Source organism: Bubalus kerabau, chromosome 17, assembly GCF_029407905.1.
Source record: "Bubalus kerabau isolate K-KA32 ecotype Philippines breed swamp buffalo chromosome 17, PCC_UOA_SB_1v2, whole genome shotgun sequence".
Lineage (NCBI taxonomy): Eukaryota > Metazoa > Chordata > Mammalia > Artiodactyla > Bovidae > Bubalus > Bubalus kerabau.
Window position 1 is genome coordinate 46,387,254 of NC_073640.1, and position 27,000 is coordinate 46,414,253.

Consider the following 27,000-nt stretch of genomic DNA (forward strand, 5'->3'; position numbering starts at 1 on the left):
TGAGTGCAGGTGGCATGTGCAGTAGTCTGCTTTTGCTCCAGACACCCAGGTTTTTGCTCCTAGCTCTTCAGAAATGGCAGTTGGGTTTTTTGGTCTCTGTATCATTTGGGTCCAGAATTTGCCCCAACTGCACATGGTTATTTTTAGTCCCATATAATTTCTATTTTTTAGCTGGTGGGGAAGTGTGTTCAGATGCAAGCTTTGCAGCACTGCAGCGAAGAGTCCCAGGCCTGTCTCAAAAAGTAAAAAAATATCAACTGGCTGTACTCTGTATCTACTCTGGGGACTGAGAACTGCCTCTGGGACCTCCTATTTAAAACACCCTCTTACACTGTTGGTGGGAATGCAAACTAGTACAGCCATTATGGAGAACTGTGGCGATTCCTAAAAAAACTGGACATAGAACTGCCATATGACCCAGCAATCCCACTGCTGGGCATACACACTGAGGAAACCAGAATTGAAAGAGACAGGTGTACCCCAATGTTCATCGCAGCACTGTTTACAATAGCTAGGACATGGAAGCAACCTAGATGTCCATCAGCAGATGAATGGATAAGAAAGCTGTGGTACATATACACAATGGAATATTACTCAGCCATTAAAAAGAATACATTTGAATCAGTTCTAATGAGGTGGATGAAACTGGAGCCTATTATACTGAGTGAAGTAAGCCAGAAAGAAAAACGCCAATACAGTATACTAATGCACATATATGGAATTTATAAAGATGGTGATGATAACCCTGTATGCGAGACAGCAAAAGAGACACAGATGTATAGAACAGTCTTTTGGATTCTGTGGGAGAGGGCAAGGGTGGGATGATATGAGAGAATGGCGTTGAAACATATAAATTATCACATGTAAAACAAATCGCCAGTCCAGGTTAGATACATGATACAGGGTGCTTGGGGCTGGTGCACTGGGATGACCCAGAGGTATGGGATGGGGAGGGAGGTGGCAGGGGGCTTCAGGATGGGGAACACATGTACAACCATGGCTGATTCATGTCAGTGTATGGCAAAACCAACACAATATTGTAAAGTAAAATAAATAAAATTTTTAAAAAAGGATAAAAAAAGTTAATGTAGAAAATAAAACAGACCTGGCCATTTCCTGTCTTTTTGTGACAAAGTCTGGAGCTTTCAGGTGCTCTGGTCCTGACAGGCACCTGATTGGGGGGTGGGGCCTGGTTAGCCCAGTTCAGCAACAGGTGAACTTCATGTACTTCCTGTTGTGTTTTCCTCCTGATTGGCGGCCACAGGCACAGGACTCCTCTCTCCTGCTTGAGGCTTTAAGTGCATGTTTGCTTGACTTGTAAACTCAAGCTTGTATTTAAAACTGGAAGCTTGGGACTTCCCTGGAGGACTTTGCCTTTCAAGGCAAGGGGTGTAGTTTCTAATCCCTCATCAAGGAACTAAGATCCCACATGAATCCAACCCAAGTAAACCAAAACCTAAAACAGAAGCAATATTGTAAAAAGTTAAAAAAAAAACTTTTAAAATGGTCCACGGTAAAATAAATAAACTTGAAAGCTTAATGAGTATTGTTTCCCAAATATATAACCCTGTTCTAAACTGGTGCATCTTTTGCCATCTTATTGACACGAGCTTAAGAAATTGTTTTTTTTCACAACTGAAATATTAAAGAATTCATCTGTAAAATCACCTAGCACCCAGCACCCCCTCCCTTTTAAAAAGCTGTGGTTCCTTCGATATTTAAGTAATATTCTTTTACTTTCCTGTTTGTTGGCTTACTAAAGCCTTGGAGACAGATCCCTGAGATGGTAATAAAAGTTAACCTTCCTTGAGTGCTTCTTGGGTGTCCTTTGTTTCACACAGGGTGAAAGTGAAGTGAAAGTTGCTCAGGCGTGTCCGACTCTTTGACCCCATCGACTATACAGTCCATGGAATTCTCCAGGCCAGAATACTGGAGTGGGGTAGCCAGTTCCCTTCTCCAGAGGATCTTCCCAACCCAGGGATTGGACCCAGGTCTCCCGCATTGCAGGCCGATTCTTTACCAGCTGAGCTATCAGGGAAGCCCCTCACACAGGGTGACCTCATCTAATTCTGAGAACCACTGAATCCCAAGTTTCAGGTGAGAAACCAGAAGTTTCCAAGCGTTGAAAACTTAACCCTACGGCGCTTCAAAGACAAAAAATTACACATCCGGGCCAAAACTTGGTCCATGACACCGCAGTATGCGATCTGCGGTTATCACAAGAGTGTCCAAGACACGTGCGGAGGACTTCCAGGTGAGGGTCATGTGGGAGGAAAGTGGGGACTAGGAGCCATACCAGAAGGTGGAGGTCGGAGAGGATGTGGTCAGGGGACCAGGAAGGCGGGAGGCGGGGTGGGGAGGGAATGGGGGTGGGCTGGGGGATTTGGGGTGGGGGTGTGTGGTCAGGGACTCTTCCTAATCCTCAAGGCCATGAGATGGACTCCGGGCAAAGTGGGAGTCGGAGGACATGGGCTTTCTAGGCGGCCACACCGCTCCACGCGGACTGGCGCCGACCCGGGAACGAGCCACGTGACCCCCCCGCAGCTCCGCCCCCCGAGCCCCCAACCCCCACTGCCCCCGCCTCCAGGGCGCCGTGCGCAGGGCGGCGGCGGTTGTCTGGCCGTTGGCGTCCGTGTGGTTTTGGAAGTCTCGGGGGTTCAGCGGTCTGGGGTTGGGCGGCTGGGGGCGGTGCGGGCGCCCGAGCGCGCCCCCAGCGGCGTCCGGGTGGGAGCGCGGCGTGTCGCCCGCTGTTCGCGGCGGTGCGTGGCCGGAGCTTGGCTCGCGGGCTCCGCGGCGCTGACCCGGGAGGAGGCGCGGCTCCCCTCGGACGCCGGCCCTGCAGGTTTTCGCCTCTAAAGCTTGTGGCGAGGGAGTGGCGACAAGGAGAGCAGGACTGGGGCTAGGCCGCGGCGGTGCGCGTCTCTCCAGGAGGAGTCCGCCGGACGGCCGGCGAGGTGCGGGGAAGATGCTCCAGGTCCTGGTGCTTAAGGTGAGCGAGCGCGAAGCCCCGGGCCGGGCCGTTCATCATCTCCCGTGCAGGGGCCACCCCGTGGGGACCCGCGCGAAGGGGTTCCGGATGGGCTCTTCCTGGACGCTTCACATTAACAACGGGAAATCTTCGTTCAGGGGTGCTCCGTGCAGTATTGGGGACGTACTTAATAAAGTTACTCGTTGCTTCTCCGAAATTCAGATTGAACTAGGTGTCTTGTATTCAGAACCTCGCGGGGAGGGACGGAGTCTGACACCTTCTCCCACGCACCTGGTCCGGGATCCGCGCAGGGTGAGCCACCGTCCCCTCCGCCCCGCGTCCGCAGTGTGTAGACCTGTTCCTCTCCCCGGATGCGGGTCCTCTCCGGCGGGCCCCCATCCCCGTTGGACAGGGAACTCTGAAAGCTGCAGGCTGTGGCCTCACTAAGGTGATAGAAACAACTCTTCTGCTGGCTGAGCGTATGACTTAAGTACTGTCAGTGAAATCCACAATGTCAAGAGTAGTTTATCTGCTGCAGGGGCGTGCTTTGCCCACTGGAGGCTGGATTGAGATTGAAGCAGTAGCTGTCCAGGGACTTCTCACGACCAAAAGTGGACCAAGTGCCATGTAGTCTGGCATTTTTATGACGTTTTAAAATTAACATCTTAATTTTTATAACTGATGTTGAAAAGTGAACTTGACTGAAACATCTGAACTTATTATGCCAATACTGTATATACTAAGGGGAACTGAACATGAATTAATGATTAATGATGAGTCTTGGTACTGATGTTCTAAATGACACTTAACCCACTCCTGTTACTGAATGTGGGAAAAGACACACTCATTACATAGTTACTCAGATAAATGAAGATAAAGGAAAACGACAGATAGGAAAGACAAGTTACTATTCCTGAGAAATAATAACATACTTTAATTCAATTAAATCATATTAATTTAATGGTGTGAGGTATTTCTCATGCCGGATAGCTAATTCTACTTGTACTTGAGTAAAAGCAAAGTATTCGAGTTTGAATGGTAGAGGTGAGGAGAAGAAAGTGGACCAAAATTTTACAGATAATATTTTTCGAAGGGCTTCCCTGGTGCCTCAGACGGTAAAGAATCTGCCTGCAGTGTGGGAGACGTGGGTTCAGTACCTGGGTCGGGATTTATCTAATGGAAATTATGTAGACATGCAGGGGAAAAAACGTGTAAGGTGATGACTGAATGTGGGCAGCTTTGCCTATGGTGCTGGCGGGAAGCAGGAGGCCTTGACCTTGGTGTAAGAGGTGGATAGGATGACCCTGAGGGATGGGGTGACCCTGAGGGATGGGATGGGGAGGGAGGTGGGAGTGGGGGTTCAGGATGGGGAACACATGTAAACCCATGGCTGATTCATGTCAATGTATGGCAAAAACCACTACAATATTGTAAAATAATTAGCCTCCAATTAAAATAAATTAATTGATTAAAAAAAAAAGAGGTGGAGGTGGCGGGAATTGTGAGCTCAGCCCAGAAAGTGAGCACAGGGACAAAGTTGCAGTTTGATGCAATTTTTCTGGCTGGTAAAACTGACCCTTTGTACATTTTTAAGGTTCTAGTAGCAGATTTTTTTTAGTTTATAGTATTTTATTAGTTTCAGGAGTGATTCTGTATTTTTATAGATCATGTTCCATTAAAAGTTATTACAAAATAATGGCTGTAATTTCTTGTACTGTACAAAATATCCTTGTTGCTTATGTATTTTACACATAGTAATTTGTGTCTCATCCTTTACTCCTATTTTGGCCCCACTTCCCTCTCCCGACTAGTAACAACTAGCTTGTTTCCTGTATCTGTGAGTCTGTTTTTCTTTAGTAGCAGATTTTTTTAAAAAAATTTAAACATTCTAGAAACTCCAAAGTATCTATGGTGCCTTAAAAAATTTTTAATGTCTAAAATTTTTTAAAAACATCTTTCTCCAACGTGGTATTTTGAAGAGTTTCAAATTCCTTGAAAACAGGTTACAAAAGCAATATTTGAGAATAAGCATACACTCTATACCTAGCATCAACAATTGTTAACATTTTTGCAGTTTTTTTGTTAACATTTTTACACATATTTGCACATTTCTTTATGCATGCTAAGTCACTTCAGTCATGTCTGACTCTTTGTGACCCTAGGGACTGTAGCCTACCAGGCTCCTCTGTCCATGGGATTCTCTAGGCAAGAATACTGGAGTGGGTTGTCATGTCCTGCTCCAGGGGATCTTTCCACCCAGGGATCAAGCTCACATCTCCTGCGACTCCTGTATTGCAGGCTTTACCACTGAGCCAATGGGGAAGCCCATATTTCTTTATTTTATAGAATTGTTGACTTCTTTTGTTGAACCATTTGAGAATTAGTTGTGAACTCTAAATACTTATGCATGTGTTTCTTAAGAACAGAAGACTTTCTCTTACATAAATTATCATACTTGAGAAATGTAATGTCGATACAATACTGCCTAATACGTAGTCCATACTCAAATTTCTCCAGTTGTTCAGGGAATATGTTTTATAACTTGTTTTCTCTGATCCAGGATCCAATAGAAAATTATACATTACATTTAGTTGTCATGACCTTTTAATCTCCTTTATTTAGGGTTAGTTCTCTGGCTTTTTTGTACCTTTGATGTCATTGAAACGGAATTACTCCTGCTAGGCTTTGCAAAATACCCTTCAAGTTGAATTTGTCTGTCAGTTTCCTCATGATGGTGTTCAGGTTGGACATTTTTAGTAAAAAATACTGCATAGGTGATGCCACATCAGAGGATAAGAAGTTCTTTTTTATCATTAAAAAATCATTACTTTTGAGTAAAAATAATTTAAAAATGTAACTTTTTTATCAGGAAATACTTTAGACATATAAAAAAGCATAGAAACTATTATAAACACCTGGACATCTGCCACCTAGCTTTGCCAAATTTTAACATTTTGCCATATTTGCCTTGTATCTTTTTCACTCATAAAATGTTTTATTATTTTTAATGTAGAGTTCTGTGGTATTTTGAAAAATGCATAGTCATGTAGTCACCACCATGATCAACACAGAGAACAGGTTCTTCACACCCTGAAATTGTCTTGTGCTCCTTTGGATTGTTCCTTTTCCCCACCTCTCGTCCTTGGCAACCACTGATCTGTCTTCTGTCCTTGTTAATTTTGCCTTTTTCAGAATGTCATAAAAATGGGATTGTACACATGGAATCACAATGGTATATAGCCTTTGAGTTCGGCTGCTTTGACTTACCGTAAGGCATTAGAGGCTTATCTACATTGTGGCACTTTTTAGGGTTGAGTAGTATTCTGTTGTGTGGATAAGTGACTGTTTATACGATCACCAGTTGAAGGCTACTTGAGTTGTTTCTAAATCATGTTTCCATGTGCTTGTTTTTCCCATGCATCTGTCTTTTTTTGTCAAGTATCTGTTCAGATCTGCCCATTCTTCTGACATGGCAGTTTGTTTTCTTATTGACTTTGAAAAGTTCTTTACGTATTCTGGATGAAGTTCTTTGGATATGTGACTTGTAAATATTGCCCCAGTTTGTGGCTTATCTCTTCATTCCTCTAACAATATCTTTCAAAGAGCTTTAAATTTAAAAGGTTTAAATTCGGATTAAGTCCAGTTTATCAATTTTTGCTTATACAGATTGTACTTTTGGTGTTTTATCTAAGAAATCTTTGCTTAACCCACAGTCACAAAGATTTCACCCCATGTATTCCTCAAAAAATTTTTATAGTCTTATATTTTACTTTTAGATAAATGATCCCTCGGAGTTAATTTTTATATACGTTAGGAATGGATCAAGGTTCATTTTTTTTGCATATATGTCTAATTTTTTCAGCATCATTTGTTGAAAAAAACTATCCTTCTTCCATTGAATTGCCTTTGTGCCATTATTGAAAATCAGTTGAGCACATATGTGTGATTCTGTTTCTGTTCTGTTGATTTATATATTTGAATTCTCCAGTACCACACAGTTCTGATTGCTGCAGCTTTATATTAAGCCTCAAAATCAGATAGTGTGAGTGTTCCAACTGTGTTGTTCTTTTTCAGAATTATAGGCACTGTTCTAGTTCCACTGGCCTTTCAATAAGAATTTCAGAAATAGTTCGTTGATTTCTTAACTCATTTTGAGGGGAAATCAGAATCTTAACATTCCATGGATACAGTATATCTGCATTACAGGCCTTCTTTGATTTATTTCATCAGTGTTTTGTACCTTTTAGCTTACAAATTTTGTTCGATTTCTTTCTAGGTAATTCCTGCTTTTTGGTACTGTTGCAAATGGCACTGTTTTTTATATTTAAATTTCCAATTTTTAATGTAGACATACAGTTGTATTTATTATATGACCTTGTACCCCGAAACCTTGTTAAAGTCACATATCAGTTCTAGTGTATTTTCTGTAGGCTCCTTATAATTTTCTCCATATATATTCTTATTGTGAATAGAGATACTTTTCTTTCTTCTTTTCTGATTTTCCTAACAATGTTTATTTTGTAATTACTTATTTTTAGCTGTCCTGGGTCTTCATTGCTCATGGGCTTTTCTCTAGTTGTGGCGAGCAGAGGCTCCTCTAGTTGTGATGTGGTGGCTTCTTTTGTTGAGGAGCATGGACTGTAGAGCGCATGGGCTCAGGAGCTGTGGTACGTGAGCTGAGTTGCTCCACGGGGTGCGGGATCCTCCCGATGAGGGATCAAATCCATGTCGTCTGCACTGGCAGGTGAATTCTTCACCACTGAGCCACCAGGGAAGCCCACATCTTTTTCTTGTCTTACTGTGGGACCTCCAGCACAATGTTACTGAGTAGGCATGGTAAACACATCACTAATAAATTTTTGTTTTGTTTTAATTTTCAGTTCTAGAATTGCTGTTTTCCAAAGGTTTATTTTTTTTAAGTTTTCTTTTCTTTTGTGAGATTCTTCTTTAAATAAAAAAAAAAGCTCTCTACAGCAGTCTTATCTTTTAAGTTTTTGAACATGGTATTATAATAACTGCTTTTAAGTCCCTGCCTATACAACTTCAGGGGCTTCCTAGGTGGCACTAATGGTAAAGAACCAACCTACCAATGCAGGAGATGTAAGAGACGTGGGTTAGATCCCTGGGCTGGAAAGATCCTCTAGAGGAGGGCATGGCAATCAACTCCAGTATTCTTGCCTGGAGAATCCCATGTACAGAGGAGCCTAGAGGGCTACAGTCCATAGGGAGCAAAGAGTCAGACACAACTGAAGCGACTTAGCACACATGCATGCTGTTCACTTCACCATCTGGGCAGTCTTGGGTTCAATTTCTGTTCACTTCACCATCTGGGCAGTCTTGGGTTCAATTTCTGCTGTTTGCTTGGCCTTGCAGCACATGCTCATTTTTTTGCTTCTCTAATATTGTTCATGCTACACTGGGGGTTGTAATAGGGAGCCACTGTATAATCAGTCTTTGGGGGGCTTGGTTTATAGAACTTTGGAGACCTCTTAAGATGAGCTTAAGATGGTGGAGTAGAAGGACATGCTCTCATCTCCTCCTGTGAGAACTCCAAAATTGGAACTCACTGCTGAACAACCATCAACAGGAGAATGTTGGATCCCACCAAAAAAAGATACCCACGTCCAAGGGCAAAGGAGGAGGCCCAACAAGATGTTCAGTTCAGTTCAGGCGCTCAGTTGTGTCCGACTCTTTGCAACCCCATGAATCGCAGCACGCCAGGCCTCCCTGTCCATCACCAACTCCCGGAGTTCACCCAGACTCATGTGCATCGAGTCAGTGATGCCATCCAGCCACCTCATCCTCAGTTGTCCCTTTCTCCTCCTGCCCCCAATTCCTCCCAGCATCAGGGTCTTTTCCAATGAGTCAACTCTTCACATGAGGTGGCCAAAGTATTGGAGTTTCAGCCTCAGCATCAGTCCTTCCAAAGAACACCCAGGACTGGTCTCCTTTAGAATGGACTGGTTGGATCTCCTTGCACCCAAGGGACTTGCAGGAGTCTTCTCCAGCACCACAGTTCAAAAACATCAATTCTTCAGCACTCAGCTTTCTTCACCGTCCAACTCTCACATCCATACATGACCACTGGAAAAACCATAGCCTTGTCTAGATGGACCTTTGTTGGCAAAGTAATATCTCTGCTTTTTAATATGCTATCTAGGTTCGTCATAACTTTGCTTTCAAGGAGTAAGCGTTTTTTAATTTCATGGCTGCAATCACCATCCACAGTGATTTTGGAGCCCCTAAAAATAAAGTCTGACACTGTTTCCACTGTTTCCCCATCTATTTCCCATGAAATGATGGGACCAGATGCCATGATCTTAGTTTTCTGAATGTTGAGCTTTAAGCCAACTTTTTCACTCTCCTCTTTCACTTTCATTAAGAGGCTTTTTAGTTCCTCTTCACTTTCTGCCATAAGGGTGGTGTCATTTGCATATCTGAGGTTATTGATATTTCTCCCGGCAATCTTGATTCCAGCTTGTGCTTCTTCCAGCCCAGCATTTCTCATGATGTACTCTGCATATAAGTTAAATAAGCAGGGTGACAATATACAGCCTTGACGTACTCCTTTTCCTATTTGGAACCAGTCTGTTGTTCCATGTCCAGTTCTAACTGTTGCTTCCTGACCTGCATATAGGTTTGTCAAGAGGCAGGTCAGGTGGTCTGGTATTCCCATCTCTCAGGATTTTCCAGTTTATTGTGATCCACACAGTCAAAGCCTTTGGCATAGACAAGAAGTTAGGAGGGGTGAAATCATGTTTAGAATCAAACCCCATACCCACCAGAGATGCTCGGAGGGCTCAAACAAAACCTTGTGTGCACTAGGACCCAGAGACCCCACAGAGACTGAGCCAGACCTACCTTTGAGTGTTTGAGTGTCTCCTGTGGAGGCACAGGTCAGCAGTGACTGCCACGGGGAGAGGGGCTCTGGCTGCAGCAGACCTGGGAGGCACAGCGCGTGGCATAAATCCTCTTAGAGGAGGTTGCCATTAGCTCCACCATAGAGCCCCTCAGCAAATGACCCACAAACTGAAAAACAATTATACCAAAGAAGTTCTTGCACTGTTAGGAAAGTTCTAGGACGCACAACAGATTTCCCAACCTGTGGATCCTTCAAAGGGACTGAGAACCTCCAGGGAATTTGACTTTGAAGGCCAGTTGAATTTGATTACAGAACTACGACATGACTGGGGAAACAGACTCTTGGAGGGCACACACAAAACCTCGTGTGCATCAGGACCCAGGAAAAAGGAGTAATGACCCCACAGGAAACTGAGCCAGACTTGCCTGTGAGTGTCCAGGAGTCTCTGGCAGAGACGTGTGTCGACAGTGGGCTGCTGCCGGGTCAGGGGCACTGAATGCAGCAGTCCTGGGAGCCTCGGCATGCTGGCATAAGTCCTTTTGAAGGAGGTCGCCGTTACAGCCATTACCCCTACATAGTTTGGCCTCAGGCCAAACTAACAGGGAGGGAACACAGCCCCAACCATAAACAGAAAATTGGATTAAAGATTTATAGAGCAGTTCAGTTCACTCGTGTCTGACTCTTTCTGACCCCATGGACTGCAGCACGCCAGGCTTCCCTGTCCATCACCAACTCCCAGAGTTTACTCAGACTCATGTCCATTGAGTTGGTGATGCCATCCAACCATCTCATCTTCTATCATCCCCTTCTCCTCCTGCCTTCAATCTTTCGCAGTATCGGGGTCTTTTCAAATGAGTCAATCGTTGCCTCAGGTGGCCAGAGTATTGGAGTTTCGGCTTCAGCATCAGTCCTTCCAATGAATATTCAAGAGTGTGTCCTTTAGGATGGACTGGTTTGATTTCCTTGCTGTCCAAGGGACTTCTCAAGAGTCTTTTCCAACACCATAGTTCAAAAGCATCCATTATTCAGCACTCAGCTTTCTTTATAGTCCAAGTCTCACATCCATACATGACTACTGGAAAAACCATAGCTTTGACTAGATGGACCTTTGTTGGCAAAGTAATGTCTCTGCTTTTTAATATACTGTCTAGGTTGGTCATAACTTTTCTTCCAAGGAACAAGTGTCTTTTAATTTCATGGCTGCAGTCACCATGTGCAGTGATTTTGGAGCCCAAGCAAATAAAGTCTCTCACTGTTTCCATTGTTTTTCCATCTGTTTGCCGTGAGGTGATGGGACCAGATGCCATGATCTTACTTTTCTGAATGTTGGATTTTAAGCCAAGTTTTTCACTCTCTTCTTTCACTTTCATTGAAAGGCTCTTTAGTTCTTTTTTGCTTTCTGCCATAAGTGTGGTGCCATCTGCATATCTGAGGTTATTGATATTTCTCCTGGCAGTCTTGATTCCAGCTTGTGCTTCATCCACCCCAGCATTTCTCATGATGTACTCTGCATATAAGTTAAATAAGCAGGGTTACAGTATACGGCCTTGATGGACCCCATTCCTGATTTGGAACCAGTCTGTTGTTTCATGTCCAGTTCTAACTGTTGCTTCCTCACCTGCATACAGATTTCTCAGTGGGCAGGTCAGGTGGTCTGGTATTCCCATCTCTTGAAGAATTTTCCACAGTTTGTGGGATCCACACAGTCAAAGGCTTTGGCATAGTCAATAAAGCAGAAGTAGATGTTTTTCTAGAACTCTCTTGCTTTTTTGATGATCCAGCAGGTTTTGGCAATTTGATCTCTAGCTCCTCTGCCTTTTCTAAATCCAGCTTGAACTCTGGAAGTTCACAGTTCACATACTGTTCAAGCCTTGCTTGGACAATTTTGAGAATTACTTTGCTGGTGTGTGAGATGAGTGCAATTGTGCAGTAGTTTGAACATTCTTTGGCATTACTGAGCATGGCCCCACCCATCAGAGCAAGACCCGGATTCCCCCACAGCCAGTCCCTCCTGTCAGAAAACTTCCACAAGCCTCTTACCCTCTTTCATCAGAGGGCAGACAGAATGAAAACCACAATCACAGAAAACTAACCTAACTGATCACATGGATCACAGCCTTGTCTAACTCAATGAAACTATGAGCCATGCCATGTAGGGCCACCCAGGACAGATGGGTCATGGTGGAGAGTTCTGACAAAACATGGTCCCTGGAAAAGGGAATAGTAAACCACTTTAGTATTCTTGCCTTGAGAACCCCATGAACAGTATGAAAAGGCAAAAAGACATGACACTGAAAGATGAACTCCCTAGGTCAGTAGGTACCCATTGTGCTACTGCAGGAGTGTGGAGAAACAGCTCCAGAAGGAATGAAGAGGCTGAGCCAAAGCAGAAACAGTGCCCAGTTGTGAATGTGACTGGTGATGGAAGTAAAGTCCGATGCTGTAAAAAACAATATTGCATAGGAACCTGGAATGTTAGGTCCGTGAACCAAGGCAAGTTGGAAATGGTCAAACAGGAGATGGCAAAAGTGAGCATAGACATTTTAGGATCAATGAACTAAAATGGACTAGAATGGGAGAATTTAATTCATATGACCATTATATCTACTGCTGTGGGCAAGAATCCCTTATTAGAAATGGAGGAGCCCTCATAGTCAACAGAAGAGTCCAAAATGCAGTACTCGGATGCAATCTCAAAAATGACAGAATGATCTCTGTTCGTTTCCAAGGCAAACCATTCAATATCACAGTAATCCAAGTCTATGTCCCAACCACTAATGCCAAGGAAGTTGAAGTTGAACAGTTCTCTGATGACCTACAAGACCTTCTAGAACTAACACCAAAAAAAGATGTCCTCTTCATCATAGGGTACTAGAATGCAAAAGTAGGATATCAAGAGATACCTAGAGTAACAGGCAAGTTTGGCCTTGAAGTACAAAATGAAGCAGGGCAAAGGCTAACAGTTTTGCCAAGAGTATGCCCTGGTCATAGCAAACACCCTCTTCCAACAGCACAAGAGACGACTTTACACACGGACCTCACCAGATGGTCAATACTGAAATCAGATTGATTATATTCTTTGCAGCTAAAGATGGAGAAGCTCTATACAGTCAGCAAATACAAGACCGGGAACTGACTGTGGCCGAGATCATGAACTCCTTACTGCCAAATTCAGAGTTAACCTGAAGAAGGTAGGGAAAACTACTAGGCCATTCAGGTAGGACCTTAATCAAATCATTTACGGTTATACAGTGGATGTGACAAATAGATTCAAGGAATTAGATCTGACAGAGTGCCTGAAGAACTATGGATGGAGGTCTGTAACGTGGTACGGGGGTGGTGATCAAAACCATCCCCAAGAAAAAGAAATGCAAAAAGGCAAAATAGTTGTCTGAGGAGGCCTTACTAATAGCTGAGAAAAGAAGAGAAGTGAAAAGCAAAGGAGAAAAGGAAAGATACATCCATCTGAATGCAGAATTCCAAAGAATAGCAAGGAGAGATAAGAAAGCCTTCCTAAATAATCACTGCAAAGGAATAGAGGAAAACAGTAGAATGGGAAATACTAGAAATCTCTTCAAGAAAATTAGAGATACCAAGGGAACATTTCATGCAAAGATGGGCTCAATAAAAGGACAGAAACAGTATGGACCTAATAGAAGCAGGAAGAAGAGGTGGCAAGAGTACACAGAACTATAAAAAAAAATCTTAATGACCCAGGTAACCATGATGGTGTGATCACTCAGCTAGAGCCAGACATCCTAGAGTCTGAAGTCAAGTGGGCATTAGGAAGCATCACTGCAATCAAAGCTAGTGGAGGTGATGGAATTCCAGTTGAGCTATTTCAAATGCTAAAAGATGATGCTGTTAAAGTGTTGCGCTCAATACATCAGCTAATTTGGAAAACACAGCAGTGGCCACAGGACTGGAAAAGGTCAGTTTTTTCATTCCAGTCCCGAAGAAAGGCAGTGCCAAAGAATGTTCAAACTACCACGCAGTTGCACTCATCTCACACTGTAGCAAAATAATGCTCAAAATTCTCCAAGCCAGACTTCAACAGTACGTGAACCAAGAACTTCCATGTGTTCAAGCTGGATTCAGAAAAGGCAGAGGAACCAGAGATCAAATTGCCAACATCTGTTGGATCATATTAAAAGCAAGAGAATTACAGAAAAACATCTACTTCTCCATTGACTGTACTAAAAGCCTCTGACTGTGTGGATCACAACAAACTTTGGAAAATTCTTTAAGAGATGGGAATATCAGACCGCCTTACCTGCCTCCTGAGAAACCTGTAGGCAGGTCAAGAAGCAACAGTTAGAACTGCACATGGAGCAACCAACTGGTTCAAAATTGGGTAAGGAATATGTCAAGGCTGTATATTGTCATCCTGTTTATTTAATTTATATGCAGAGTACGTCACGCAAAATGCTGGGCTGCCTAAAGCTCAAGCTGGAATCAAGATTGCCGGGAGAAATATCAATAACTTCAGATATGCAGATGACACCACCCTTATGGCAGAAAGCGAAGAGGACTAAAGAGTCTCTTGATGAAAGTCAAAGAGGAGAGTGAAAAGGCTGGCTTAAAACTCAACATTCAAAAAACGAAGATCATGGCATCCGGTCCCATCACTTCATGGCAAATAGATGGGGAAACAATGAAAACAGTGAGAGACATTATTTTCTTGGGCTCCAAAATCATTGCAGATGGTGACTGTAGCCATGAAATTAAAAGACACTTGCTCCTTGGAAGAAAAGCTATGACAAACCTAGATAGCATATCAAGAAGCAGAGACATTATTTTGCCAACAAAGGTCCATCTAGTCAAAGCTATGGTTTTTCCAGTGGTCATGTATGGATGTGAGAGTTGGACTCTAAAGAAAGCTGGGCACCGAAGAATTAATGCTTTTGAACTGTGGTGTTGGAGAAGACTCTTAAGAATCCCTTGGGTTGCAGGGAGATCAAACCATTCAATCCTAAAAGAAATCAGTCCTGAATATTCATTGGAAGGACTGATGCTAAAGCTGAAACTCCAATCCTTTGGCCACCTGAGGCGAAGAACTGACTCATTTGAAAAGACCCTGATGCTGGGAAAGATTGATGGCGGAAGGAAGAGGGGACAACAGAGGATGAGATGGTTGGATGATATCACTGACTCAATGGACATGAGTTTGAGCAAGCTCTGGGAGTTGGTGATGGACAGGGAGGCCTGGCATGCTGCAGTCCATGGGATCACAAAGTCGGGCACTACTGAGCATCTGAACTGACTGACTGCTTTTCCCCTTGATGACAGAGCATGTTGTGTTTGTCCTGAAACATGGTCTTTATTTCTCAGGCCTAACACTGCAGGGGTTCTGTGAGGGAGCCTGAGGTGTTTACTGAGCCTCCTTAACTTGGTAGGACTCCTGCTCCAAACTCCGTTTTCCTGTGATGGATGTCAAAGAGAGCCAACGCTTGTGGTTCTTCACTGACTCAGTTGTGTCTGACTCTTTGCGACCCCATGGACTGCAGCATGCCAGGCTTCCCTGTCCTTCACTGTCTTTTTCTTTTATTTCAATTTCATTTTATTTTCTCTTATTTTTCTTTCTCTCACAATTTCTTTTATTTTTCATCTAATGATGAAAATCTTATTTTTTAATGACACTAATAGATGATATCTATTCTTATTCTCTGAACAGAGAACTCTGACTTTCATTCGTATCCCTTCTACCCCATTCTTGGCTTCCTCTGTAGGTAATAATTCGTATTTTTTTTTATTTGCCACCATTTGTTTCTTTGAAAAATGAGCAGAATGTACATGCATTCATATTTTCTTCTCTTTCTTACAAAAGAGATGGAATACTGAAAACATTGTCTTGAACCTTGCTTTTGTATTTTATTATGAATATTTTCAAAATACTGATCAAAGATGTTGGTCTTTGCTTTTTGAATCACAGTAGACAACTTAAAATTACAAAAAATCAATAGAGTTACTTACATATTATTGGTTACATGTTTTACATTTTTGTGTTTACATCTTTCATCTTTTTTCCCAGTTTTATTGAAGTAGAGTTGACATATCATGTTTTATAAGTTCAAGGTATACAAGGTGATAATTTGATATACATATATATTGAAGGTCTTTTATCTTCTGTCCTAACCCTGTAAGACAGAGGTACTCATCAAGAATTTGTTAAAGCACTTAATGTTGAAACAGTTGCTGTGATTCTGAGGTTTTATAGTTCCACTTTTAAATGATGGATTGTTTTGTTTGTCTTTTGAAATTTTTACAGATTGAAGATCCAGGTTGCTTCTGGGTTGTTATAAAAGGGTGTAGTCCCTTTTTAGATCATGAAGTTGACTATCAAAAACTAAATAGTGCCATGAATGACTTCTATAACAGCATGTGTCAAGATATAGAAATAAAACCACTAAAGTTGGAAGAAGGGCAGGTATGTATCTGAATGTGCTTTGAACACTGTGTCTTGAAGTACTACTCAAAATGTAGACTGTTTTGGCAGCTAAGTTGGTGTTTCGGTTGCTTCTAATTACTGTTTGGTATTAGGTTCTTTTGATTGCATAGTCACGAAAAGTAGTAGTTATGTTAGGTTCACATGGGGCAACAGGAGATGGAGTGTCATGTAAACCCAGTCACTGGGGCCATGATCCTGGGGCTGGGAACCAGAGGATTATTCTAGATCCATCACAGGGACCTTAGCAGAGCGAGCTTGGAATTTCCAATCTGGTGCTGCAATGAACATTGGGGTACATGTATCTTTTCAAATTATGGTTTTCTCTGGATATAAGCCCAGCAGTGGGATTGCTGGATCATATGGTAGCTCTATTTTTAGTTTTTAGGGAGGCACCATACTGTTCTCACGGTGGCTATTACCATGTACATTCCCACCAACAGTGGGAGAGTTCCCTTTTCTCCACACCCTTTCCAGCATTTATTATCTTTAGATTTTTCAGAGATGGCTATTCTGACCAGTGTGAGGTGATATCTTACTGTAGTTTTGATTTGTATCTCTCTAATTATTAGTGGTATTGAGCATCTTTTCATGTGCTTTTTAATCATCTATATATATTCTTTGGAGAAATGTCTATTAAGATCTTCTGCTCACTTTTTGATTGGATTGTTTGTTTGTTTGATATTGAGCTGCATGAGCTGTTTGTATATTTTGGAGATTAATCCCTCATCGGTTGCTTTGTTTGCAAATATTTTCTCCCATTCTAAGGGTCGTCTTCTTATTTTGTTTATGGCTTCCCATAGCTCAGTTGGTAAAGAATCCGCCTGCAATGCAGGAGACCCTGGTTCACCCTGGTCAGGAAGATCCGCTGGAGAAGGGATAGGCTTCCCACTCTAGTATTCTTGGGCTTCCTTTGTGGCTCAGCTGGTAAAGAATCCGCCTGCAATATGGGAGACCTGGGTTTGATCCCTGGGTTGGGAAGATCTCCTGGAGAAGAGAAGGGCTACCCACTCCAGTGTTCTGGCCTGGAGAATTCCACAGACTGTATAGTTAATGGGGTTGCAAAGAGTCGGGCACAGTGAGCAACTTTCACTTTTCTTTGCAAAAGCTTTTATGTTTAACTAGGTCTATTTGTTTGTTTTTATTTTTATTACTCAAGGAGGTGTATTTTGAAAGATCTTGCTGTGTTTTATGTCAGAGACTGTTATGCCTGTGTTCTCCTCCAAGAGTTTTATAGTATCTGGTTTTACATTTAGGTCTTTAATCCATTTTGAGTTTGTTTTTGTGTATGGTGTTAGGGAGTGTTTTAATTTCATTCTTTTACATGTAGCTGTCCAGTTTGGCCAACACCACTTATTGAAGAGACTGTCTTTCCTCCATTGTATAGTCTTATTTCCTTTGTCATGGATTAGGTGACTGTAGGTAATGGGTTTGTATCTGAACTCTCCATCCTGTTCCATTGATCTATATTCCTGTTTCTTTCTTTCTTTCTTTGGTGCCAGTACCATACTGTTTTGATGACTGGCTTTGTAGTATAATTTGAAGTCAGGGAGCCTAATTCCTCCAGCTTTATTTTTCTTTCTTGACTTGGCTATTCATGGTCTTTTGTGTTTCCATGCAAATTGTAAAATTTTGTGTTCTAATTCTGTGAAAAATGCCATTGGTAATTTGATAGGGATTGCATTGAATATGTAGTTTGCTTTGGGTAGTGTGGTCATTTTCACAATGTTGATTCTTCCAATCCAAGAATGTGGTATATCTCTCCATCTGTTTGTGTCATCTTTGATTTCTTTTATGAGTATCTTATAGTTTTCTGAGTATGACTAGAGAATTTAACGCTCAGGTTTTCCTCTTCTTTTGTAGGTTTGTGTGGTTTATTGTCAGGAACTAAAGTGCTGGTGCAGGGCAGTTATTAAGTCAATCGTGTCTTCAGCAGACCATTACCTCACAGAGTGTTTCCTTGTGGATTTTGCCAGATACATTCCAGTGAAATCCAGAAAGTAAGTACATATTTATTTTGCTTTATGCTCTTTGGGGGGACAAATGTCAGTTTTGAAGGAGAGTGTTAATTTTCAAAGAAAGGGATGAGAGGTCATAAACTGGAATTTTTTAGCTTCAAGAAGAGCAGATTGCAGGTTCCAGTTTTATGAGCAGTGAATGTAAGAGCAGGTGATTGGGATGAGGATCAGCAGGCGGCTCCGGCCCTCCTTCCACCATCCTTCCTGGAAAGGGCAGGTGCTCTTGGCCAGCCGTTTGCCTGGCCTGGTGTGACCTGTCCCTGCTCAAGTGATGGAGTGGGTCCTTTAGGAAGACCTTGCTTTACTACACAGAGGATGGTTTGCTGGCACGGCTCCAGATTACAGAGAGAAGGACATGTGTCCCTGGTTGTCCCACTTAGCAGAGTGAGGGTGTGACTGTCACAGAGTGACCCTCGCGGATTCCAGGACCACGCGTTGCAGTTCCCTAGAAAACACTCTCAGCAAGTCAGTCTTGGTGTTTTGGTAATTTTTTCATGGTTCCTGCCCCAGTTTCAGCGGATGTCAGTTTAATAAATAATAAATAAGTAAATGTGAGGACTTTTCTTCCCAAAGAGAAAGAACAGTCCCAGCTACAGGAGAGGCGACACCCTGACAGGGAGTCTGCACTAGGAGGCTGCTCCCACACAGGAGGCTGGCAAGTGTTCACGGGAGAGGCGATGCCTATCCGGCTTGTGCTTCTGCACCTTTATAACCATCAGTTCAGTTCAGTTCAGTTGCTCAGTTGAGTCCAACTCTTTGCAATCCCATGGACTACAGCACGCCAGGCTTCCCTGTCCATCACCAACTCCCGGAGCTTACTCAAACTCATGTCCATCGAGTCGGTGATGCCATCCAACCATCTCATCCAGCCATCTCACTTTATAGCCATACTGGTTGTTAAAAATAACATGATAATTAACGGCTTGGGAGATTTCCTATTAGCATTTAGGTTTTTAAATTTAGTTTGATTTTGGCAAGAGAATTGTTTGATTAGAGCAAGGAAGCCTGGAGGGGCGGTTAGTGCCATCACTTTCTCTTAACTGAGACGAGGTGGCCAGGCTACCCACACATGGCCCTGAGAACATGTTGATGTCGAAACTGTATGTGCAAATGCTCTATCGTTTTCATGAAGGAGAATGGAAATAAAAATGTGCAACAACTTACTTATCAAACTGCAGTCCATCAGCTCTTTTGTGCAGAGTTGACAAACAGTGATTCTGAAAACATCTGCTTATTTACAGAAACTGAAAGGTAATTCTGGTTGTGGATCGAAACTGAAATTTTAAAATCTTAAATAAAATTTGCCTCCAGGTTTGTTCATAATTACCCAGTGTTTCTCAGTCTAAGGAGACAGTATTTTTCTAATCTCTCCCTGCCGCCATGCCATGAAATTTTAATGCCAAAGATTACCGAGTATTTTTTAGGTGCTGTATGTATTTATATACTACATGTATTTTTGTGCTTTATACATATAAAAGTAAGGTTTTTTCCCTCTGCCCCCAAAAACCAGTTTTCACCTTGTTGGGCAAATGTCTCCAAGCATTTGCTGTTGGTGGCTGTATTAGAAATAGAATCAGATTTTGTGTGTTTTATGTTAAGTATGTTAATTATATAGGTGGACTTTAAAAAAATATGTTATATATATTTTTTTTAATCATGAAACTGTTTTTGTTTCACTGTTAAGCATCCGAGTTGCCATAGAAACTTTTATGCAGCTTCCCTACAGAGCAAAAAAATTCAGACTGTACTGCACAAAACCTGTCACATTGCACATTAACTTCTGTGAAGACAGTGCTGAAATTGTGTAAGTACAGTTTCTAATGTATGATGAATCATTAGTAAAAGTCTTAAATTGAGTGTAGGAAGTTTATGTGAAATCAAGTCTTTATAAGAAGTGCTAAAACTATTTCAAAGGTCTCTTTGTCCTTCAGAAGGGACCTTCTGAATCATCCTGTCAAACCTGGCCATGCAGCCATCTCCAGAGGCTGCAGTGTAGGGGGGTTTAGAGTAAGACCTGAGCTCTGTTTTTTTTTTTTACAAAAAAGGGCAAGCTAACTGTAAAGAGAAGCATGGATACATCGGATCATGGACCATTAACAAAAAGTCCAGGCATCCTTCTCCAGCCCTGTTTCTTCCCTCCTGCCCTCCCTTCTGGGAAGCCTCTGTGACCTTTTCAGGCACTGAATTGGCAGACCTTTGTTGGTGCTTTTATGCATATTCACATTCATGGAGCTTTTAATGAAAATTAGAATGCACTGTCTTATTGGCGAATTTACCAGCTGGCTTAGTATCTTATTGGTGTGGATCCCAAGGCAGCTGCTAGAGTGATGTTTTCATCGGACCAAGGGAACTACAGGTGATGAGGGCTGGGGCTATGGAGATGGGAGGGTCTCCACAGACCTCACAGAAGCATCGGTAACGGAGGCAGCTTCCAAGCTGAGAGAGAACATAGAACGCAGTACCACCAGGCCATGCAAGCTGAATCAGAACTGTGCTGCTTCCTGCAGCTTTATCCCCCACAAAGCCACAGTGTTGGAGATGGGGGGAAGGCAGAGTGCAAGGGCAGGGGTGAGGGGCGCTGCCCCCAGGACCTCAGGTAGTGCTCATTCAAGGCAGCAAAGATCACAGTCATAACCCTGACACAGCTCTGCCCAGTACAGGGACCCATCCCATACAAACACTGGCAGTGTGGTCAGATCACGAGATGGGGGGGTGTGAGTGTGAGAGGTACATGTGTACACATGTGCATGCGTGTGTGTATATATCTCTACATCAATGTACAGTGCAGAATTGTTTGGAAACAACCTAGCTGGCTATCAAGAGAGGAACGGTTAGGGGCAGCTAGTATGCCAATTATATGCCCCCAGGAGAAAGACTGAGAGTAGAAGGGAGTACACATATTGGCTTCAACAAACATTCTTAAGGTAAATTCGCCAATAAGACAGTGCACTCTAATTTTCACCAGTTTAGTTTAAATGAAGTAACTCGGGAGCAGCCCGATGGAAGAGATGCATGGGGCAGGGTCTGGGGAAATGAGCTGCCTTCCCTCCAGGCACACCTGTTCCCCCACATTTCCAAGTGTTCACCAGCCCAAAATCTCCCAACCTAGTCCATTTTCAGTGTTTATGGAGGCTTCATTGCCTAGTCATGATTGATTAAATCATTGGCCTTTGACAGTTGATTCAACCTCCAGTACCTCTCCCCTCCCCAAAGGTCCAGGGAGTGGGATTGAAAGTTGCAACCCTCTAATCACAAGGTTGGTTCCCCTGGCAACCAGCCCTCATCTCTAAGTTACCTAGGCACTTTCTACAGGTCACCTCATTAACATAACAAAAGACACCTTTTATTACTCTCATCACTGAGCTCAGTGCCAGAAACAGTGACAATGACCAAGTTTATATGTCTTACTATAAATCACAGTATCACACAGAGGAAAGGACAAGATGATGCGGAGAGAAGGGACACAGTGAAAGGGAGTCATCAGAGTGAGGAATACCATGAGACAGCAGGGCCTGGGCTCCCCATGGCCACTCTTAGAACTTTGGTTTAACCAACACGTAGGGAGCCCTCGCTTTGCCAGCGTGTGCTGAGCATTCCTCACTCAGGGTCCCTGTTCCGGGGAGCTAGCACCCTGGCTGGGGAGACGGGTGTTGCAGGTAAATGGGACAATAGTGTTGGGATGGATGATGCCGTGGAGGTGGGCACAGTAGCATAGGAAGCCCCACAAAGGGCCCATTCGCAGTGAGTGTCTACACTGGCGGAGCAGTTGGTGGGAGAGAAGCCTACTGCGGGGTGCGGCTGGGGTCATCATCCCAGGCCAGAGCTAGACTCCCCATTTCCTGCATCATATGTTCGTGTGTAATATCTAAAACATCCAGTGTGTAATTTCAAAGTGATGTTAGCATGACTAGCCTTGGCTTTTATTTCATGAGATTGCCTTTGTTCTCTTCCAGACGGGCCAAGAAGTGGGACAGTGCAGCTATTCAGTACTTCCAGAACATCCTGAAAGGTAAGGCGAGTGCATGACCTCAGCTGCCTACTTTGAACTGACACCCAAGGGGGTTTCACCTTCTGTTGGGGAAAGGGTTTGAGATGCACTTGCTTCGCTGTTTGACCTCCCCCCTCAGGGAGATTCATAAGTCACATGGAGCTTTTTCCACTCCAAGTATCACAGTGACTCTGTACCCTTGGAATCTGAGGGATGGATGTGGACATCAGTAATTAACAAGTGAAATCAGCAAGGAACTGTGTAGGTGAGGCACCCTTACACGGTGATAATGCCTTTTTCTTAGTCTGTGTAAAAGTGCAGCACTGCAAAATAATTCACATGCATTTCATTGAACCAGCAATGATGAAAAGCCTATTTTTTAGAAGGCAAAGAGTAGTCAGTGGGTACTTACTGTGCGGTCCCCATCCTTGCTAATGAAGATGTATAGAATGTCTCAGCACCTGTTTGGTGTGCTCTCTGTTTAAATCGTTGGCCGTAAATTAGACTCTTCTGTGGCATCTGTCCTAAGCCCTGGCAGTCTGAGCCAAGTAACTGGGCGGCCTCTAGGGTCATGCTGAGGAGTAGTGGGTGTGCAATGGCTGGGCTGCATCCTGATGCCTGTTGGGGCCCTGGCCCCTCTTCTTCACTGCCCTGCTGTCTGGGTGAAGGAGCAGCCAGAGGCATTGTTGCTGGAGAAATGGGAGGTGGGGCACCTCTGGTTTCGTAGTTTGGGCCCTTGTGAGCCCACAGGGCCCCCGAGAGACTCAGACTTGGAGGAGGCAGAGTGTTTGGGTTGGGTACCGTTCTGCTACCTCTGAGCAGCCTTCTGAGAGCCTGGTCTCCTCACCTGTAAAGTGGTAACAGCACTATCTCAAAGGCTTGTGGTGAGAGGGAAGTGGAGCACATCAGTGGACTGAGCAGCGTGCCTGGCAGTACCCATGCGTGGAGCTGCTCTTCAGGCGTTCAGAGGGTGGAATGACTCGGGCAAGACTCTGGCTGGGCCTGTGGGTTTGGGGATCACTGGAAAAGAAGGGGGTCCCAGAGCTGTTTTCGAGGTGCTGTCACAGGGCGGCCAGAGGAGGATGGGGGCTGAGGGGACAGAGGACACTTGGCAGACTTTGCCTGGAGAGCCTTCACCTTGGCTCGCCTGCTGCCAGACCCCTCCTGAGGGAGGAAGCTCTCGGACATTGTGGCACTGGGTAGTCGTGAGTAGTTAACAAATAGTCATAGTCGTTTCACCCATTCTTATTTTTTTGGCCATGAGGCATGGCATGCGGGATCTTAGTTCCCTGACAAGGATTCAGACCTGCAGTGGAGGTGCGGAGTCTTAACCACTGGACCCCCAGGAAAGTCCCTCAAGCATACTTTTAACATCATCTTCTTCATGTTTTCATTTATGCTATTTAGCGACTACCCAGGTAGAAGCCAAATTGTGTGCTGTGAAAGAAGATACTTTTGAGGTTTACCTTTATGTAACTCTGAAAAATGAAAAGGTGAGTGAAAGAGTTGTCTTTTTAAAGTATTTTATTATTATTAAAATGCTGTTTTAATAAAACAATGCACACAAGAAAAACAGTGTCATTCACACTTGCCCTTACCTCAGGCTCTTAAAGAGCAGAGGCAGGCTCAGCAGAGAGAACTGACAGTGGCTGCATGAGGTCATAATTGCTAGAAAAATAAATGGGGCCAGCAATTCTTTTCTAGCTGCTAAAGGAAGCACAGGGATGTGTCCGGGGTGTTCTCTTCCTCTCTCTGTTTTAAACTTGTTTTTTTCACACGCAGTTTTTAGGAGGCGTGCACGCTGATCCTTTATTGTCAGCACCCTCCCCTGTCTGGGTGTACTACAGTGTTCATCCACTCACTTGCTGATGGACATTTGAGCTGTGGCCTCTGTGGGACAAGTGCAAATGAAACTCCTGTGACGCTTCACGTGCAAGTCTTCCTTGGACCTGTGCTTTCATTTTTCTTGGGTAAATACCCAGGAGTCACCCTTCTGGGTGGTTTTATAAGTGTTAAGAGACTACCAAACTGCTTTCCAGAGTGACCCTTGTACAGTCCCATCAGCAGTGAGTTACACTTCCTCCACATCTTCTCCGTTCCTTTCATGGTCATTCTCATTGGTGTGTAGTGGTCTCTCATTGCAGTTTATTTGTGCTTCCCTAATGCACTTTCCTTCTTGGAAAAGGAAATGGCAGCCCACTCCAGTACCCTTGCCTGGAAAATCCCATGGACAGAGGAGCCTGGTATGCTGCAGTCCACGGGGTCGCAGAGTCGGACACGACTGACCGACTTCACTCACTCACTCAATGACGTAGTGGTCTTGAGTGTCTTTTCATATGCTGTTTGCAATCCATATATCTTTAATGAAGTATCCAGATCTTTTACCCATTTATTTTCATTTTCTCCTTTAAAAAAATTTTTTATCCTTTTTTAAAATTGAGGTATAATTGATGTACAACATTATATTAGTTGCCAGTGTACAGCACAATGCCTTGATACTTGTACATATGCATTCACAGGGTCTAGTTAACATCCCTCACCACACAGTGACAGCATTTTTTTTCTTGTTCTCATCACAGGATTTAGCAACTTTCAAATATGAAATACAGTATTGTTAACTATAGCCATCTTGCTGTTCATCATATGCCCGTGACTTATTTATTTTATAATTGAAAGTTTTTACCTTTTGACTCCCTTCTCCCATTTCACCACCTTCTCCCTCTGTGCCCCCGACCCCAGCTCTGGCAATCACCGGTCTGTTCTCTCTCTGTGAGCTTGTTTTGTTTCGTATTTAGATTCCACATAGAAGTGGAGATTATGTAGCTTTTGTCTTTCTCTGACTTATATCATATAGCGTAATGTTCTTAAGGTCAGTATATGTTGTCACAGATGGAAAGATTTCATTCTTTTTGTGGCCAAATAATATCCCATTGTGTATATGTGTATATACACCACGTTTTTTTAATCCATTCATCCACCCATGAGTACTTAGATTGTTTCCATAATTTTGGCTGTTGTAAATAACATTGCAGTGAACACCGAGATGCGTGTGTCTTTTCAAGTTAATGTTTTTGTTTTCTTCAGATAAATACCCAGAAGTGGAATTGCTGGATTGTATGGTAATTCTAATTTCTAAAGGAACCTTGGTACTGTTTTCCGGAGTGACTATGCCAATTTACATTCCTACCAATAGTGCCTAAGGGTTCCTTTTTCTCCACATCCTTGAAACACCTGCCCTGGGTGTTTCTTGTCTTTTTAACAATAGCCATTATGACAGATGTGAAGTGATACCTCACTATGGTTCTGATTTGCATTTCCCTGGTGATTAGTGATATCGAACATCTGTTCTTGTCCCTGTTGACCATCTGCATGTCTTCTTTGGAAAAATGTCGATTCAGATCCTCTGCCCATTTTTAAATTGGATTATTTGGGAGTTTGTTTGTTACTATTGTGTATGAGTTTTTATGTATTTTGGATATTAACCCCCTATCAGATAATAAGTGACTTAACAGATGTTTCCTCTTATTAAAAATCTTTTTGTTTTATTGGTGCTTTTTTTTGCTCTGAAGAAGCTTTCTGGTTTGATGTATGTAGTTCTGCTGGTTTATTTTCACTTTTGTTGCCTTTGCTTTTGGTGTCAAACTCCAAAAATTATCACCAAGACCAGTGTCAAGGAGCTTATTATTACCTATGTTTTCTTCTATGAGTCTTATGGTTTCAGATCTTATATTCAAGTCTCTAATCCATTTTGAGTTTGTTTGTATATGGTGTGAGTTAATGGCACAGTTTCATTGTTATGCGTGTAGCTATCTAGTTTTCCCAACACAATTTATTGAAGAGACTGTCATTTCTCCATTATATATTCTTAGCTCCTTTTTAGTAATTTTATTGACCATATATATCTGGGTTTATTTCTGGGCTATCTTTCTGTTCCATTGAACTATGTGTCTGTTTTTATGCCAATGCTGTACTCTTTTAATTGCTATGTTTTGCCCGTTTAAAAATTGGTTTTGTTTTCTTTTAATTGAGTTTTTTGAGAGTTCTTTATGTTTTCTGGATATATGTCCATCCAAAGGTATTATCTAAAAATATTTTCTCCTGTTTTTCTTCTCAAGAAGGTTGGCCAGAAGTGTGTAGTTCACCATTACAAAAGCAGAAGTCACGAGATCAATTTCTGTCAAATTGTATTCTATAAAATAATTTTTCTGAAGATTAAAATTTTCAGTTAAGTTCGGCATGTTTGTTGAACAGTCACGTGACTGTGTTTGTCTTATTCATGAAATGTTTACACAGGTTTGTGTTAACGATGATCTGGTTGCAAAGAACTTCGCTTGTTATGTGTCACCCATGGAGAATAAGAACTTTGATTCTTTGGAGAAGCCAAGATTGAATATAAAGTCAGCATCCTTTTCCAGTAAGCTCAATCCAGCACTTACTCTTTGGCCAATGTTTTTGCAAGGAAAAGATTCTCAAAGGATGGGAAGTGAGTGGATTTCACTTACGTATGTTTCCCTTAAGTTGTCTTATTTATAGAAATCTTAGTGTATTAATATAAATTGTTGTATCGATTTTTCCCCATATGGAGACAGAGACTTTGATTCTGAATTTAATATTTTAAGATTTTAATCCTAGTGAGTTTGTTAGGTTTGAGTTTTGAGGTTCTAAGAGAGCTGTTGTGGTTTGTTTTTATGAGAGCAGAAAAAAAGATTGTTATTAATT

The 27,000-nt window shown here is 42.7% G+C and overlaps 1 protein-coding gene across 4 annotated transcripts in view; it reads left to right on the forward strand.

The window, feature by feature from the left end:
* Positions 1 to 951: 951 nt before the first annotated feature.
* TDRD12 (tudor domain containing 12) overlaps positions 952 to 27,000 on the forward strand; it is a 77,073-nt gene continuing 51,024 nt past the window's right edge. For 2 of the 4 annotated variants that reach the window (XM_055553430.1, XM_055553433.1), the window contains exons 1-7: positions 952 to 2,254; positions 16,099 to 16,257; positions 18,139 to 18,275; positions 19,978 to 20,097; positions 22,247 to 22,302; positions 23,689 to 23,774; positions 26,575 to 26,764. In XM_055553430.1, the coding sequence (XP_055409405.1) occupies positions 2,201 to 2,254; positions 16,099 to 16,257; positions 18,139 to 18,275; positions 19,978 to 20,097; positions 22,247 to 22,302; positions 23,689 to 23,774; positions 26,575 to 26,764 (802 nt within the window). In that variant the 5' untranslated portion in view covers positions 952 to 2,200. The remainder of the gene's footprint in view (positions 2,255 to 16,098; positions 16,258 to 18,138; positions 18,276 to 19,977; positions 20,098 to 22,246; positions 22,303 to 23,688; positions 23,775 to 26,574; positions 26,765 to 27,000) is intronic. The other 2 variants (XM_055553432.1, XM_055553431.1) reach the window with 2 other exon arrangements.